Source organism: Prunus dulcis, chromosome 3, assembly GCF_902201215.1.
Source record: "Prunus dulcis chromosome 3, ALMONDv2, whole genome shotgun sequence".
In the NCBI taxonomy this organism is placed as follows: Eukaryota; Viridiplantae; Streptophyta; class Magnoliopsida; order Rosales; family Rosaceae; genus Prunus; species Prunus dulcis.
The window spans coordinates 10326194-10342056 of record NC_047652.1 but is presented as its reverse complement, the minus strand read 5'-3'; the positions used below and the strand labels follow the sequence as shown (position 1 = coordinate 10342056).

The 15863-nt window shown below is 37.6% G+C and overlaps 1 protein-coding gene across 1 annotated transcript; it reads left to right on the top strand.

The window, feature by feature from the left end:
• The first annotated feature begins 12439 nt into the window (after positions 1-12439).
• On the top strand, positions 12440-13976 carry LOC117622433 (PLASMODESMATA CALLOSE-BINDING PROTEIN 5-like). Its single transcript, XM_034353102.1, has 3 exons — positions 12440-13119; positions 13307-13334; positions 13650-13976. The coding sequence occupies exons 1-3, from the start codon at positions 12786-12788 to the stop codon at positions 13804-13806; spliced, it is 519 nt and encodes a 172-aa protein (XP_034208993.1). The 5' UTR covers positions 12440-12785; the 3' UTR covers positions 13807-13976.
• Positions 13977-15863: the final 1887 nt, after the last annotated feature.

Genomic DNA, 15863 nt, shown 5'->3' with positions numbered 1-15863 from the left:
GTGGGAAAATTTGCTCCCACAATTGGTTTCATGTGTTGCTGCATAATCTTGTTTGATATGTATAGCATACCCCTATAAGTGCATACGAGGTTTTCTAGTGATGAGCTTGAAGTTGAGGCTTTTGAACATGGCAAGTCCTTTAGCGAAAATATCAACTAATTGGGCTTGAGATACAATAGGTCGAATGGGGAATGAGACATTTTGTGCTGAGGTGATGGTAATGGGAGGAAACCAGGGTGTGAGTTTAAAGGAAGGAGAATGCTGAGGTGAGTATGTTGTGGAAATCTTAAATGGAAGTTGTGCTAACCCACGACTCCTCATCTGATTCACTTTCCGAAGGATTGACACCAAAGAAATGGATTGCTCTGCCTCTGTCATGATCTCATCAAACTAATTGTCAATGTCCCTATTCCTCATGAACATGTAAGCCAACTTGAAGTCGAACTCGTCCAACACATCTTCATAGTTGTCAAAGTCTGCCTGAATTGTGCTCATCCTGTATCTAGATGTTCAAGTCAAACTCCTCTAGCAACAGACTCTTTTCTTTTCTTAGCCCCATGTTGCTGCCTCTAATGGTGCCAGTAGGGACAGAAGAAGAAGTTCTCAGGCTGCTTCATTTGCCAAGGGCTCCATCAGATACGAGACTATCCAAACAAGCAGCGCTTGAATGCAATTGCGGCTGAGAAATAGGGAGGTGCTGAAGAGGCCAGCATTCTCCGTATGAGTCCAATGGTAGTGTTGAATGCACTATTGTTGGAGCCGCCTGAAGATTCATTAGGAATGGATGCCATTGAGAAGCCAGCATTGGAGGTGATTGAAGTGTTTGTGGATGCGTTTGCCATGGAACCTTCAGAGGTGTTTATCAATACTTTATTGTTGCATGGGAGCATGCTTGTGAAGGCAATCGAAAACATGATTCCAAATTGGGATCTTAAATGTGGGATGGAGGAAATGCAATATGTTGCCTTAACACATTGTCTGGATACTTGGAGGATGTACTTGTTTCATTGTAAGTTTCTTGCAAGGACATGAGTGAGGCACAATCACATGTACATAACAGGCACAATTTGTGCACACTTTGACATCTATGTAGATGTGATGGAAAAGTTCAACTTCGAGTTGGCTTACATGTCTGTGAGGCATAGGGACCTTGAGAATTACTTTGGTGAGATCATGGCAGAAGCGGAGCAAGTCATTTCTTCAGCATTAGATCCGTCGGCAAGTGAATCAGATGAGTACTCGTGGGTTAGTATGGCAATTGATAGCATTGTGAGAGATTATATGTTTGCAAAGTGGCTGAAAACCTAGAGGCTAAGGAGGAGCCTCAAGAGATAGTTAAGGCTAAGGAAAAGCGTATGGAAAATTCCAATGAAAAAGTCATTCGAGTGGAGCCAAGTGATGTGGAGATGAGTGAAAGCTACCAAGGAGTTGAGCCAACAAGGGCATAAGACTCTTTTGGTGGGGGTGGTTTGCAAAACCCTTAGACCTCATTTGGTGGGCCGGACTGGAATGGACAAGTCCAATTAAATTGGACATGAATCTAGTTGGATGTTTAGTGGGCTTAAAGTGGATCATGGAGTGGTTAGGACTTAGATTTTTTATTTCAGATACTAGTCCAGCGTATGTTACATTTGGAAACCCACGCCAAGACCTGGGTTTTGAACAACTCCGCCTCCCTCTTTGATCGTTTGTCTTCGTCGGCTGCTTAGGTTTTTAGTAGCCTTTCTTTTTCTCCTATTCTCTTCATCACTTTGTCTTGTTTTCTTTCTCCACTGTGATATGGAAAGACCTCTATTTAACATTTTAAAGGTATAATCATTTTCTCTCTGCATCTATTTTCTTCCCTAATGTTGGGATTCTAACATTTTGCTTTGCTTTTGTTCTTTAGCAACAACAAGAAGTTCAATTGATGACTGAGTCTTAGACGGATATGTAGATTTGAGCCACAGACAAGGTGAAAAAAGAATAAACCCATCTCAGTTTGGTTTATGGTATATCACATCCTAAAATGTTCCTGGTCATGGGATCACCAATTGGACAAATGGTGGCAGCAAAGGCTAGTACACACTGTGTCTGCTTAATAGAGATGGAGTTCACTAAACACAATCAACTAAGAATTCTTGTATGGTGGTTTTACCACAAGTGTTTAACAAGTAATTCTAAGATTCGATAATGCAAATTAGTCCTCAGATCTGTCACGCCCCAACCCACGGATTTACGTAACCTTGGGTTAAGATGTGATTCACACCTTAATTATAAAATTTAATATAATAAAAAAAAACTATAACTAAAATGTGAAGAAACATTTAAATAAATAAAATAAATATTTCATATTCAGCAAAAATGATAACATCTAAAATCTTAAAAATTTTACATTATTTTACAAGTTAGAACTAATCGAGAGTTTACTAAAAGAGTAGCTCATTATTCATCCACAAGCTATACATAATACACTTTATAGATATGCCAAAATCATCACAAGCTCTAGATTTTAGGTTCGATACCTACAAAATCTGTTTGGGGGTGAGCGAAACCATAGCTCAGTAGGGACAGAAACGTTTTTGCAGGAAATTGATATAATTAAATTAAGTGACATACAATCACACAGCCAAATATCACATTATTAATGATGCATGAATGCTCTTCATCTAATCCCGTTAATTCATATAACTGGACAAGCAGACCTGCATGTCCTATACCATGGTTATACCACTTGGTCCTGAATGCCCATTTATATGAACTAACACCCATTTCAATCATCCCATAATTCCCCTTTTGTTAGTCATCTTGTCTAACTTCATGTCGCTAGTCCCGAATCACCCAATAAAACCATGTGCATTGTGGGATCCCTGAGACCTGGTACCTGCCAAGAGTTATACTCAACTACACATGTAATAACCCAAAATAAAATATCTAAAAAGAAATAAAATATCTAAAAAGTAGGATTAATATCTTCTAGCAAAAAGACAATTTTGCCCTCGCATTATTTAATAGGAAAAAGTTGACTTTTTGATCGGGAAAGAATTTGGCAATTCCGCTTACGCCATTGCGTAGAGCACGGCGAAACGAGTCCGTAGACACGGAGTAAACTCGAATCGGAGTTGTAACGAAGAAATTACGATCAAAATACCGCGAAGGGCAAAATAGTAATTTGGTCAAAAAGTCAGATTTTTATCCCCTCCTCCCTTCTCTCTCCTCATTTCTCTCTCCTCTCTCTCTCTCCTCCCGATTTCTGCGACCAGCCCTGACCTCCGCTCGCTTTTATCAATGCCATGGCCACCACACTTGGAGCCGATCTCCGCCGTTGGTACCAAACGAACCACCACTCCACCGCCGTCATTTCTTGACCAGCCGCCACCCTTGCCATGGCCGGAGCTCGCCGGAATCCGCCATTTTTGCCATTTTTGCCATTTTTGCCATTTTTGCCATTTTTGCCGGATCTCCGCCAAATCGATCAAGTAAGGTATGGTTTCTCAGCTATTTTTCGTGTTCTAGCTGATGGATGTATGGGTTTCGATCGATTTTAGCTCTAAAGGGTTCGATTTTCGACTTGAAGTTTGGCCGAAACTTCGGCCGCCGTGATCTACTGTTTATGGTCACTTTTTGGGGTATGTCCAAGAACAAAAGTGACTCCAAATGAGGTGTTTTACCTAGGACAGGAGTTTGGAGTCTTGGTTCCGAGATTTTTCGGCCACCCGAAATTGCTTAAGACACCCAAATCTACCCGCGCGTGAGGCGGCGCGTGGGCGAGGATGGTGAAGTGACTCTGTACAGTTTTGAAATCCTCGTGTCGTCACGACCACGTAGGATTTCGCAGATCTCGATTTGGAGTCCGTTTGAGCCCCGAACTTATTTTCCATATCTCGCGATCCTTGGGTGCAGTGTCGTCAAATGGTCGGATCGCATTGAATTTTGGATATGTCGGTCTACATGATTCTAGGATCGTGTAGGATTCGACGGATTGTGAATCGGAGTCCCGGATACTCCGAAATCGCGAACACTGGGGCTAGGGTTTGGATTTTAAGCGATAACGCGATTTTGGCCAATCCGACCGTCCGTTTCGGACCAAACTCACCGAACATGGTTCCTTCTCTATGAAGAAACTTCAGAGAAGCCCAGATTGGCCATCGGAGACCGTAGACCCACACGGTCCCGAATCGGCCGGTCTGGTGGTTTATCGCTTAGTTAAGCGTCGGGTCTTCCAAAACTGATCCAAGTGTCTGAAAGGCTAATGTAGGCATAGGAGTAACTTGAAACGAGTGCACGTACTTCTAGGAGCCGGGGGCAGGGTGTTTAAATTAAATTCTTTTTATTCAGCAGTTTATTAATTTAATATTCATGGTTAATCAGGCACCAGAGGTCCGGTCGACCTACAGGAGGGACCTACGAAGGGTCCAGCTAGCTCGGACCACCAGTGAGTGGACTTTCTTTCATGAATGATTTTATATAAATGAGTTATATAGATGATTTCTATAAATAAGATTTCATCAGTGATTTTATATTGATTTTATATAAATAAGTTTTTATAAATGAGTTACCTGAATAAATTTCAGTATTTGATCTTGAATAAGTGATGTTACATGTTTTCCTAGCATGAGATGTAACGTAAAACATCCTTATTTTTATATTACTCAGTTGAGCAGTAAATTTGAGATTGGTGATTCAGAATAGCAGCTTAACTCAGATTTATCAGATTACAGAGAATTATTAGGTTTTTCTAAAATAGTTGTTTTAGAACCACCATGTACCCGCCTTTTTATTTGGTGATTACCCTCAGACGGACCGATATCTACGGACATCCAGTCTGTTTACAGTTTAGTCAGTGCACTTGACTTTGCCTCACGAGTTTCGGGGACGCTCGGACCATGAGTGCCAGGATTTGCGGCCTCGGCAGACTTGGTGTCCCGAGACCCAGGATTGAGACTCCTCCCCGAGACCCAGGATTGCGGATCAGGCTGACTACGGTCCCCTGCATTCTGCCAGAGCGACTCGAGCTGACTTGGTGTCATCGAGGACCTGCCGGCAGATCAGGCTGACCATAGTCCCCTGTATCCTGCCAGTTTGCGGCTCGGATAGAGTGCGTGTCATCCGAGACCTGCCAGGGGAATTGACGGACTTACAGGGGTACTTCTAGGTGGTACTTTTCAAGGAATTTCAGTGTTTTATGAAATTATTGTTTTCAGAAAATTTTATATCAGTTTTCTTAACATTTGTGCCGTTTTATATCTATATATATATACATATACGTATACCTGTTGATTTACATGCTTTATATATTTGATTGCCGATGAACTTTAGATTTACATACATAATTATTTTGACTACGGGGGTTATTATGTTTATAAACTAGTTTGAGAACATTCTTGTTGTCCACTCACATTTTCGACTTGTTTTTCGCCCCCAGGCCGTAGATGTGTGCAGGCATCCACCACCGGGCCACTCCCAGCTTCCGCACCGCCGAGAAACGTAGGGTTTTATCGTAAAAGTTCTTGAAACCTTGTAAAGTAGTAGAAAATGCTCTGATATCTAGTTTTAGTAGAAAACTTGAATTGGTGAATGTTTGATTGACTATTCTGGCAGTTGGTGAAGAATTATTGGTTTGTTTAACAGGTGGAAAAATTTGGGTTTGGTCAAAATACAGGGGAGACTCTGCCGAATTTTCGGCAGTAATCCAAAGAAAATTTTAATACTAACTGTAGCAGGAAGGGTAAAATGGTCATTTGTGCCCGACAGTTGCCAGATGTCGTACACGTACAGGGCTTGGTTCGAATTCCAAAGTGGAATTAGGATCGGGTCCTATCAACACAAAAGATTATTTCCATTACCCTATTTTCCATTATTATTTTCTCAATCCAACAACTCCAACCAATTTGCATGCCATGATATAATTATGCCTTTCACATATCCCATGTATCTCACAACAATGTAACCATTTAAAACATCACCAATGTATATACAATTATGCCAATATTGTTCAAATAGTTAAGAATACGTAAACACCCAATACAAGGAATGTCAACCAAACTGTAATATCAAGAACATCCATTATAACATGACACATAATATAGACCTCGCGAAATTTAATTAGATTAATCCCTGTAAAGTCTCCCAAGAAACCCCTACCTTGACACCAAAACTTTTACTATAAATGTAATGTGTTTCCCAATTTTCCACCGCATTCACAAACTTAGTCTCCCACTCTATCTTCTTTTCTTTCTCACTTTCTCCTCTTTCGATTTCTTTCTCTCTTCTCATGCACAACTATGCATGAAAACAAGTAATGAAGGTCCTATTTATACTAAGAAGAGGGGGCAACTATCCTATGCTTTCATTGGCTGCATGTTGATTTACTTCAAGTATGGATAACTATTTCTACAATTACAACAGCTCATGGTAATATTGCTTAGTCACAATGACACATGTGAGCCTTAGTGTGCTGCAAGTAAGTGTAAATATCTTCCACGTTGTTTATTTAGTATGCAAGGAAATGTAAAGTTGCCAACTACAACAATTAAAGTCAAGAGGTGCTGCGTGCAAGAGATGAAGTGATTAAGTTTCCTAGTGCCCGATTTTAATAAGGCCATGAATTAAAACTATTATTAGACTTTAGCTTCTTAACACATAGAAGGTAAATAACACAATTCTAACAATTGAATATTATTCTAAATATATACAATTAAATACCCCCCAAACAAAAAATCTAAGGGTAACCTATTTAGAGAAAAACAAATAAAATATATAATTTATAGTTATTCAAATGAACATATATAAATTTACTAAATACAAATAATTATTAGAATAGTACTGTAAACGTAAAACAATATATATAAACATTTAATCTTCTTTTAAAACTTTTAAGAATACGGATTCTCACAAGATCATACCTGAGACATCACAGTTGTCTTGTGGATAGTTCGTTTATCTTTGAGATCCCTATACAGTCGTATTGAGAGATATGAATTAAAGGTAATCATTGGGACATCCGACAAGTTCACAGAGGCATGTATATGCACAACAAAGAATTTCTAGAGGTGTGTGAATGTACAATAAGGACTTTCTACTCTTAGTAAAAAAAGAGAATACTCTAGAGATATGATTCATTAAATTTTTGACCAAAGTATTGGATAGGATTGCAATATGAAAGTTTGATATCTCGTCCAAGTGAATCGTAGCCTAGAAATGTCGCATTGGGGATTTGACACAAATTAACTATATCCCGATAATGTGACATAAAGAATTATTAGAGAAAAGGACCGGATTGCATTGCAATTACAACTGGCTAGGTTCTCCAATGAATTCTATTTACCTTGGGTCGCCATGCCATACTATTGTGTGTTAATCATGGCTTGTGGAAGGCCTATAAGGCCTAATTATAATTAGTCTTCACAAATAGGGAGAATTGAATGATGAGATTCAATTTATTCTTGGTTTAGAAGGAATCATATTTACTCACTGCCTTGCTAATTAGAACCTATAAGGTCGTGCACCAAAAAGGAATGGATTGAGAAATAGAAAAAAGAAATAGATTTTACGCCTTGGTCAAAGTCAAAGTCAAAGTCAAAGGTTAACCATTCACTCGACACTTGACATGGTTAACTAGGATTGACCAGGACCAAGACTTGTAAGACAAGTGTTTGGGCCTAAGAATTCCACACGCAAGCCCATTTTGACGAAGAGGCCCATAAAAACAGAAGAATGGGCCTTGACTCCAGAAAGCAGCCCAATGTCATTAGAGGCTCATGTTTTTTGCAAAAGTGGTAGAGGTTTTAAAACACAAAAATAACCAATAAAATTGCCAAATTAAATGGTAATTCATCACCAAGCAGGTCGAAAACCCCTAAGAAATTGGATTAAACCTAGCTTCTGAAAAATTCTCGTCACTTGATCTCAAAAAGCAAGTCAGAAGATCTTTTTTCAATAAAAAAATGTTTTCCCAAAAGAGCCCCACGTGACTTCCTAACTTTGAAAAAGTCAAAATTTTCAACTATCACAGAGGAGTTAATAGGGAGTTAATGAAGGCATGTATTACAGGAAGACTTCTCCATTTTTTGCAGCCAAAGAAAGAAGATCAAAATCCTTTTTTTTATACAAAGAAACTTTGCACCAAAGCAGGTGACCTTTCCAAGAGATAAGCAAACTACGTTCTCAAGAGATAAGTAGGGAGCAAGAGAGTTGTTCAACAGGAAAAGCAAACTGACCATCATGGCAGATTGTGTCTTTCCTTCTTTATAAGGAACAAATAAAGAGCAAAAGGAGTTGAATTTCTTTTTGGGAAAAGCAAGGAAAAGATCACCAGGGGAACTGACTTTCCGGTAGAAGTTGTTTTGGAATTAGGGTAAGAAGGGTATTTTAGTAATTTGGGCCTACACATGCCTAGTGTTGATAGGGAGAGGGTTTGTCAAGGATTTCAAAAGGGAATTCAGGCTAGTCCTTTCAATCGGAGGGCTTTTGGCCAAACACCACATCGGTGTTCTCCGATTGACCACCATTGTTTTCCAGGGTTTGAGGAAGGGTTCATTCAAGAGACGCAAGGATCCTCTCCGAACATTCCAAGGGAGGAAATTTGCACAAACAAAGTGCCCCCCTTGGAAGGCCACTTTGGAGAGCAAGAACTAGCACTCTTATCCTCTCCCAAGTTCTCATTCTCTCGTCTCCATCCATCCTTGGTGAAGAGCTTTGGTGAGACTATTATACCTATTGGTGAGCCATAGTGGAGTATCAAGTAAGGAGAGATCAAGCATCTACTTGAACAACTTCTTAGGGTTCAAGATTCGCTCCAAGGATAACTACATCTCTAATCCCTCTCTTTAAAGTTGTTTTAGAGGGTCTATGGTGCAACATTTCATAAGCCTAGAAATATTTAGGGTTCAAAAGGATTTGTATGAGTTTCTAAATTTCTATTTTGCTTCCGCTTCTTCGTATTTAGTAGAAATGCATGTTAGATAGCTAATTATCCTATTTGTGTATTTGAGAAATGCATAGAACTAGTTTTCCCTTTAAGTGGTATCTAGAGCCCAAATTTAGAAAAATTGCACCTTTTTGAATTTTAGATTTCATATTGGCTTAATTTCATGGTTAAAAATATTATACAATGTCTTATATTTCATATCTATTCACATATGAATTTACTTAAGACACACAAGTTCTCTAAAAATTCGAATTTTCTTCTGCATTTATACTTTAATTCTGTTATTTTGATAATTATTTGATACTCTATTAAATTGTTGTGATCAAATAATACAATTATTTAATGATTACTTCCTAACAGTATATTGGTTTAATAAGAAATCGGAATTTGAAATATGTTGAATTTTGTTCGTAATGGCTTGATTTGTTCGATGTTTATGTTTTCAAAGTGGTAGACGCTATGTTGCCACCAATTTGTGTTTTATGTGTATATTTATTTATTTATTTTACAATGTATATTCAACTTTTGAAACTTATTATTGCAATTTTTGAATTGTAAAATAATTATGAACAATTAATTTTTTATTTTTATTTTATAAGTTTGTTCAACAAGTTTGAGATGCTTTTGCTATTGAATCTAGTTTGAATTTGTTAAACTTGTTTTGAAATTTTGTGCTTCTACCATGTGTTGTAGTCTTGATTTCGTTGTGTGGGCTCAAATATGTCTTCATTTTTGTCAATTGTGACATAATACATCATTTGATATTGAGTATCTTTTTTGTTAGTGGTTTCAGATAGGAATAAATTATTGTTATTTGGGCCGGTTGCAAGCTAGATAAGTGGGAGTCGTTCTATGATGATGGTGCAATATATGGGACATAGATGTGGACTTTTATATTAGCCACATGGGGTAATAGGGTTATTTACTCAAGTGGTCCTCATACCCTAGTTGCATTTTGGTCCTTTAACTAAATTATTCGCTGAAATGGTCCATCAACTCTTTATTATTCGGCAAATTGGTCCCACCATTTTCTATTAGATTTAACCAAATTTTAGAGTAAATATGACTCGTCATAATTAAAAAATAAAAAAAGGGTTAAAATTAATACAAAATAATAAAAAATTTGAAGAAAAAGAGAAATAAAATCCTTAGACCCAATCTCAGCACCCCCCTTCCCTCGATTTCTTCTCCCCCACTCCTCCAGAGACTCTTCCACCCTTCTGTTTTCCCTCTCTCTCTCTCTCTCTCTCCCCCTCTCCCCCATTCGTGCCCTTAGCAACAGACCCCTCCTCCCTTCTGTTTCCCCTCCTTGTAGAAGTACACATACTTTGTAGGTAGGAATTATGTGGATACCTTCATATATATCATTGGGGGGCGGGGTGGGGCGGGAGAGATGTGGTGTTGTACTTAAAGTGCACGTAAATCTGAATCAGTTACCATGTTTGTCCTACTAAAACCAACTGTATGTATATGTATCATTTGTTCCATACCGCAACCCACCTTGCATAGAGAGAGAGAGAGAGACAGAGAGACCAGTTTGCCCTCATATTTAACAACAATATTGACACAATGTAACGGTGGACCAATTTGCTGAATAATGGAGAGTTGATGGACTGTTTGAGTGAATAATTTAGTTGAGGGACCAAAATGCTAGGATATAAGTTTGAGGACCATTTGAGTAAATAACCCTAGCCACATGATTCATTTGAATAGTAACTTCACTTAAGTTTAATGAAATGATCATGTGGCTAATATGAAAGTCCATATGAGAAGTCCATATATGGCGCAATCACTATAGAATTTCGTAGGTAAGTGGCAACCCAAGCAATTAGTTACTTTAATGAATCGGTGATATCCATGGCGATTTTGTTTGGGGTTTTGCTTGTGGCAGAGAGGTGGGTTTGGGCATTTGCGGGAGGGCTTACTACTGCTTTATGGGAAAGGTTNTTCACAATCTTACTATTGGGTTAGATTCGTAGGAAGCAGTTAGTTAGTTGCTTAAATGGCACTAAGGTGTTATGGACTAATACAGGTAACCTTGTTCAAGATGTACAACTTTTGATGGAATGATTGGGCGGCTCACTGTTTGGCTCAATTTGGTCTTAAGGAGCACACTCGGTTCATATGGGAGGATCATGCACCAATTTGGCATTTGGATGTACTTGAGTCAAATAGGAGGGGAGAGTAGGTTTTTGTTTTTGTTATTGTGTGATGTGATACTTTTTTTTCTTGACTGGATTTGTCTCTTCTGAGGGTTTTTTAAGGCAAAGTTTTAACTCGGTCACAAGATAGCACTGCACCATTCCAGTTTTTCTACCTCCCCAAAAAAAAACCCCTAATTTTTAATGTTAAGTGTGTTGGGCCAAAAAGGGACTTGGCCAAGTATGGTCCATATTGGGTTTTAGGTCAACACGACCCATTAGACTTTATTATTCAATTGAGATTTTAATTACATGATTTTAATGTAATAGATTTCAGGGATTTTGAATTATATAATTGTACTTATGATTTTAATAGATTGCAATTACATGATTTTACTTATGATTTTAATTCACTTAGGATTTTACTTATGGTTTTAATATCTTGTAATTACTGGATTTTACTTATATTTCTATACAAGCTTGAACTCTATCACCCAGCATCATTCATATAAATACATAACTTGAAGGCATATACCATTACACTATATACAAGGAAATATCATGATTGTGGCATGAAAGCAAGTCAGAGCTGAATCAAGAATGTAGATAGAAAATCATCACAAATATGTGAAGTTGTCCAGAGTGCCACCCAAGTAGTTATGCCCTTACACCAGCTATTCTTGAAAAATCACTTAGACAACTGTTTGTTTCATCGATTCAGATTTTAAAACTGTTCATGAGTTTAGATTTTGAAAAATTAATGTTATCTAATGACTTCCTAACATATGTGCTTTTGATTTTTTTAATCCCCAAAGAGCAGAATATTCTTTAAAAAGTACCAAAAAGATAATTTTGCTTCAAAGAAGCTTGTCTACAAGGAAAGAAGAGCCATTGGAAAGTGCCCATTAACTCCAGAAGAGGCAATATCTTCTCTCTTGTTAATGTTTCTTTATCATCTCTCTTATGAAAAGTTTTTTATTTATTTATTTTTTTGTACAGTAGAAAGCATGAAAAAATAGTGGAAAAAAAAAATATATGAGAACATATGTGAGAATCAGGCATAGGAGGGTAGGATTTGTTATGTGATTTAGTATTTATATCATATACTCAAAAATCTCACACAATACACTATTTTATGAAATATATTAAAATCAATAAGTTTTTTAATATCACGGTAATTTTTCTTATATTTTAAAAGTCCTCATTGCATATCACTGGACTTATATTAATTATTTAAAAATCCTAATTGAATACCACCAAACTTTTATTAATTATTTAAAAATCCTAATTAAATTTCTTTGTACTTTTAAACTTCAAAACAATTCATTACAGTCTCAATTGAATATACCCTAAATCCAACGCGATTCAAAACGGGTCGGACTTATGCCCGTGCTTGCGCTACTCGGCCTATTTGACACATCCGGTACCGCTTTCACGAATCACGAAAATAGAAGTTCTGTTACAGAACACAGATGTATTGGTTTGCAACTTTGGTTGTGTTCTCACCTTCTCTTCTTGTCCATCTCACACTCTCTGCTAATAAGTTCCCAACAGTAACGGTCACTTTTCCTCCATTGCCCCATAAGGCCCTCCCATCTTCCCCAGTTAATAAATTAACCAAACGGCTATATTCCCTTCTCTCTATTTCTCGTTCTCTCGAAAAACCCAACGCCAATTTCACTTCGTAAATTAACTCTACCCTCAGCTGCTCTCTCTCTCTCTCTCTCTCTCCCAAAATGCACAAAGGCTTAGCTTTCTGCCTCCTCCTCTCACTCTCGATCTGCAACTTGATCCCGCCCTCCATGGCCAGGAACGGCGTCGTTACCATGGAGCTGTGGTGCGTGGCGAAGAACAACGCCGAGGATGCCCAGCTGCAGTCGGCGCTGGACTGGGCCTGCGGAGCTGGTGGGGCTGATTGCAGCCCAATCCAGCAAGGTGGGCCCTGCTACGACTCCACCGACATCCAAAACACCGCATCCTACGTCTTCAACGACTACTTTCTAAAACACGGCATGACCGACGAAAGCTGCAACTTTGATAACACTGCCGCTCTCACTTCTTTGAACCCCAGTAAGTGTTCTCTTTTTTTTTTTTTTTTTTTTTTCTCTTTTGTTAAATTTTCTTTCTGGGTTTATGGTTTAATTGGAGATTAAGAAGTTAGATCACAGATGGGTTTTTGTTGCGTTTAGATATTTAGATCTAATTCGGATTAAATAACATGTTTCTTATTTTTACTATTTTATTTTTTTAATTTCAGGTTATAATAAGTGCAAATTCCCATCCAGGTAACCCATTGCAATTTCTTTACTAGTACTTTTTAGGGAGCTTTCCAATGAGAGGTTATAGTGAGGGGTTCCGTCGAGGGTTTTAATTTGGTCTTTCAATAATAACACTGTGATTGATCGGATTGCCTCATTATAAGTTATAACCCCTCGATATAGTCCCTCATTTTTCAATTTTAATAACTGGGTTTGGCCCATTTGGGTAATTGTTTAAGCATAGAGTAAGAGTAGTGGTTTATTTCAAATCTTGTTCATATTTCTTAGCTTTTTGTCACCCAAGATTTTGCACAACATTATTGGTGTTCTTATGATGCACAGCTTGTCATCGACCAATGCAACCCTTTCAAGTCCATCAACAGCGTATGGAATGGGGCCCAGTGAAGATCTCAACGGCAGCAATCAGATTTCTCAGCTATGGATTTGGCATCTCATGACCAGTCTTCTGCTCATTGCATTTTCATGGGTAATGGGTTAGCCCCTTTTTTTTTCTTTTTTTTTTCTTTTTTTTTTGTTACATGACAATTCTACACCTAGGAGATTATTAGGTCAGCAGAAATAGAATTAGATAGCTTTCGATTTTGTTATCTGTGTGAGCTTTTTGTAATTTGGTTCACAAAATCAAGCAGATCAATATATTTTATGTCATTTTTTTGCCAACTAAACCAAATACGAGAGTTATTATACATATGCTTTAATTTAGCTAATTGATCCGCAATTATATTCGCCTGACGTAAATAATTATAATATAAAAGAAAATGCTTTTTTTAAAAAAAAAATTTTAATGTGGGAAAAGGTTTTTGAGTATAAAAGACAATGAGCATGTGGTGGCCCCTGATAGTGATCAGATTAACATTTGTTATTTATTGTTCAATATGACATGAATTATTAGAGAGGTACATTGCACGACGTCCCAAAAAACAGCTGCACTGCATTATTTTGCGTCCATGACATCTCAAGCAATTATTTAGTTTCTTCCTTCGTTTTATGCAAAGAAAAAGAAAAGTATCAAAATATAAAGGAAGTGCAAGTTTACTTGGCAATTATAAAGGGAGGGCCTTCAAAAAAAAGCAACATGCATCTTTCCTCCTATGGAAATTCAGGCATTGTTTTTAGACTCTAGGTTTAGGGTATAGGTCGGTTGGTGGATGGAAAGTGAGCAAAAAAATTGGAAGCCAGCTCTTCATTTTCTCTATTTGGGAGTTCAATTTGAGAAAAGATAAAAGAAAAAAAATACCAGATTGGATCCTCCGAAAAGATAAAAGAAATCTGGCCTATGGATTAAGGTTGGGCCTTCTTGCTTTTGGGTCAATATCACCTTGAGTTCTCATTTTCCATCAAAAAATTTCTAGTTTCCGGCAAGCTATCCTTAAGTTTTCTTTCATATTTTATTCTTATGTTTCCTTAGTAGACTTCTAGTTCTTTTTCTTTTTTTTTGAGAAATTTTATGATTGCATTCATAATTCAGCCAAAAAAGTCATTAGTCACAAAATGCCAATACAAACTAGCCACAAAAGGGCCATTACAATAACGGAGCAGTCTAATATCAAAATTAAGAAAATCAGGTATGTCTCCACTAACGATCAGGCAAGATCGAAGAAATTCTGGCATAGGCATCCCAACTAAGATTGCAAACTTAGAATAATAAAAAAGAGATAAAGCTTGAAAAAACCAAGCCATAACAATACAAATAAAACTCTCACCAAGGAGAGATGAAAAGCTCTCACAAAGGAGAGATGAAAAGCTCTCACAAAGGAGAGATGAAAAACTCTCACAAAAGGAGAGGTGAAAACTACACAGAGAACCTAAAGAGTCTCTGCAACTTATTCCAAACATAAAGAAATTGCAAAAAAGATGGTGGTGGAGATCCGACGCCGAAATGCAGGTGAAGATCCGACGTTGAGCCGCAGCCGCTTTTAATGATTGGATGAAAATCATAACAAAACTAAGACAAATAGGGACAACCCTTTGTCTCTGAAAATGGGGGAAGAGGTGAAAGGAGGAAGAGAGGAAGAGAAGAGGAGAGAGGGGGGAAGAACAATGGCTTCCTCCCCCCTCAAAGTGAAAAAAGCTCTAAGAGTGTTTTTTGGGAGAAAGGGGGCTAGGGTTTTTGTGTTTTGGTCCACAAATCATTAGTAGACTTCTATTCAAAACATGGAAACACTTTTATACGCATATTATTTTCTTGATGGACAAACGTTCATTCTTTCTATGGGCACTTTTTTATAGTTAAATGATGGCCAAGATAATTTATGGGCACTGCGTGACCTTGTTAGTTAGCCTTCATGTAGTTTTATGTTCAAGGCTTGATATCTAGTTGATAAACTAGTCACCTGGCTACTTGGCAAGACCTTATCTCGAATTTGGTATCAAGACGTCGCATTTAAATAGTATAATTGGGATAGTAAAGTACCTTGAGTATAGAAATCATTCATACATGTGATAGAAAACACAACACTCCTTTTAAAAAGCAGTATTTTGAATCAAATGATTAAAAGCATTTGATGTATTTTGAATCAAATGATTAAAAGCATT

Bases quoted from the DNA above. Each gene is read 5' to 3' on its own strand.
- LOC117622433 (XM_034353102.1), top strand. From the start codon at position 12,786: ATGCACAAAGGCTTAGCTTTCTGCCTCCTCCTCTCACTCTCGATCTGC. The intron at 13,120-13,306 runs GTAAGTGTTCTC...TTTTAATTTCAG, and splicing joins TCTCACTTCTTTGAACCCCA to GTTATAATAAGTGCAAATTC. The intron at 13,335-13,649 runs GTAACCCATTGC...TATGATGCACAG, and splicing joins AAGTGCAAATTCCCATCCAG to CTTGTCATCGACCAATGCAA.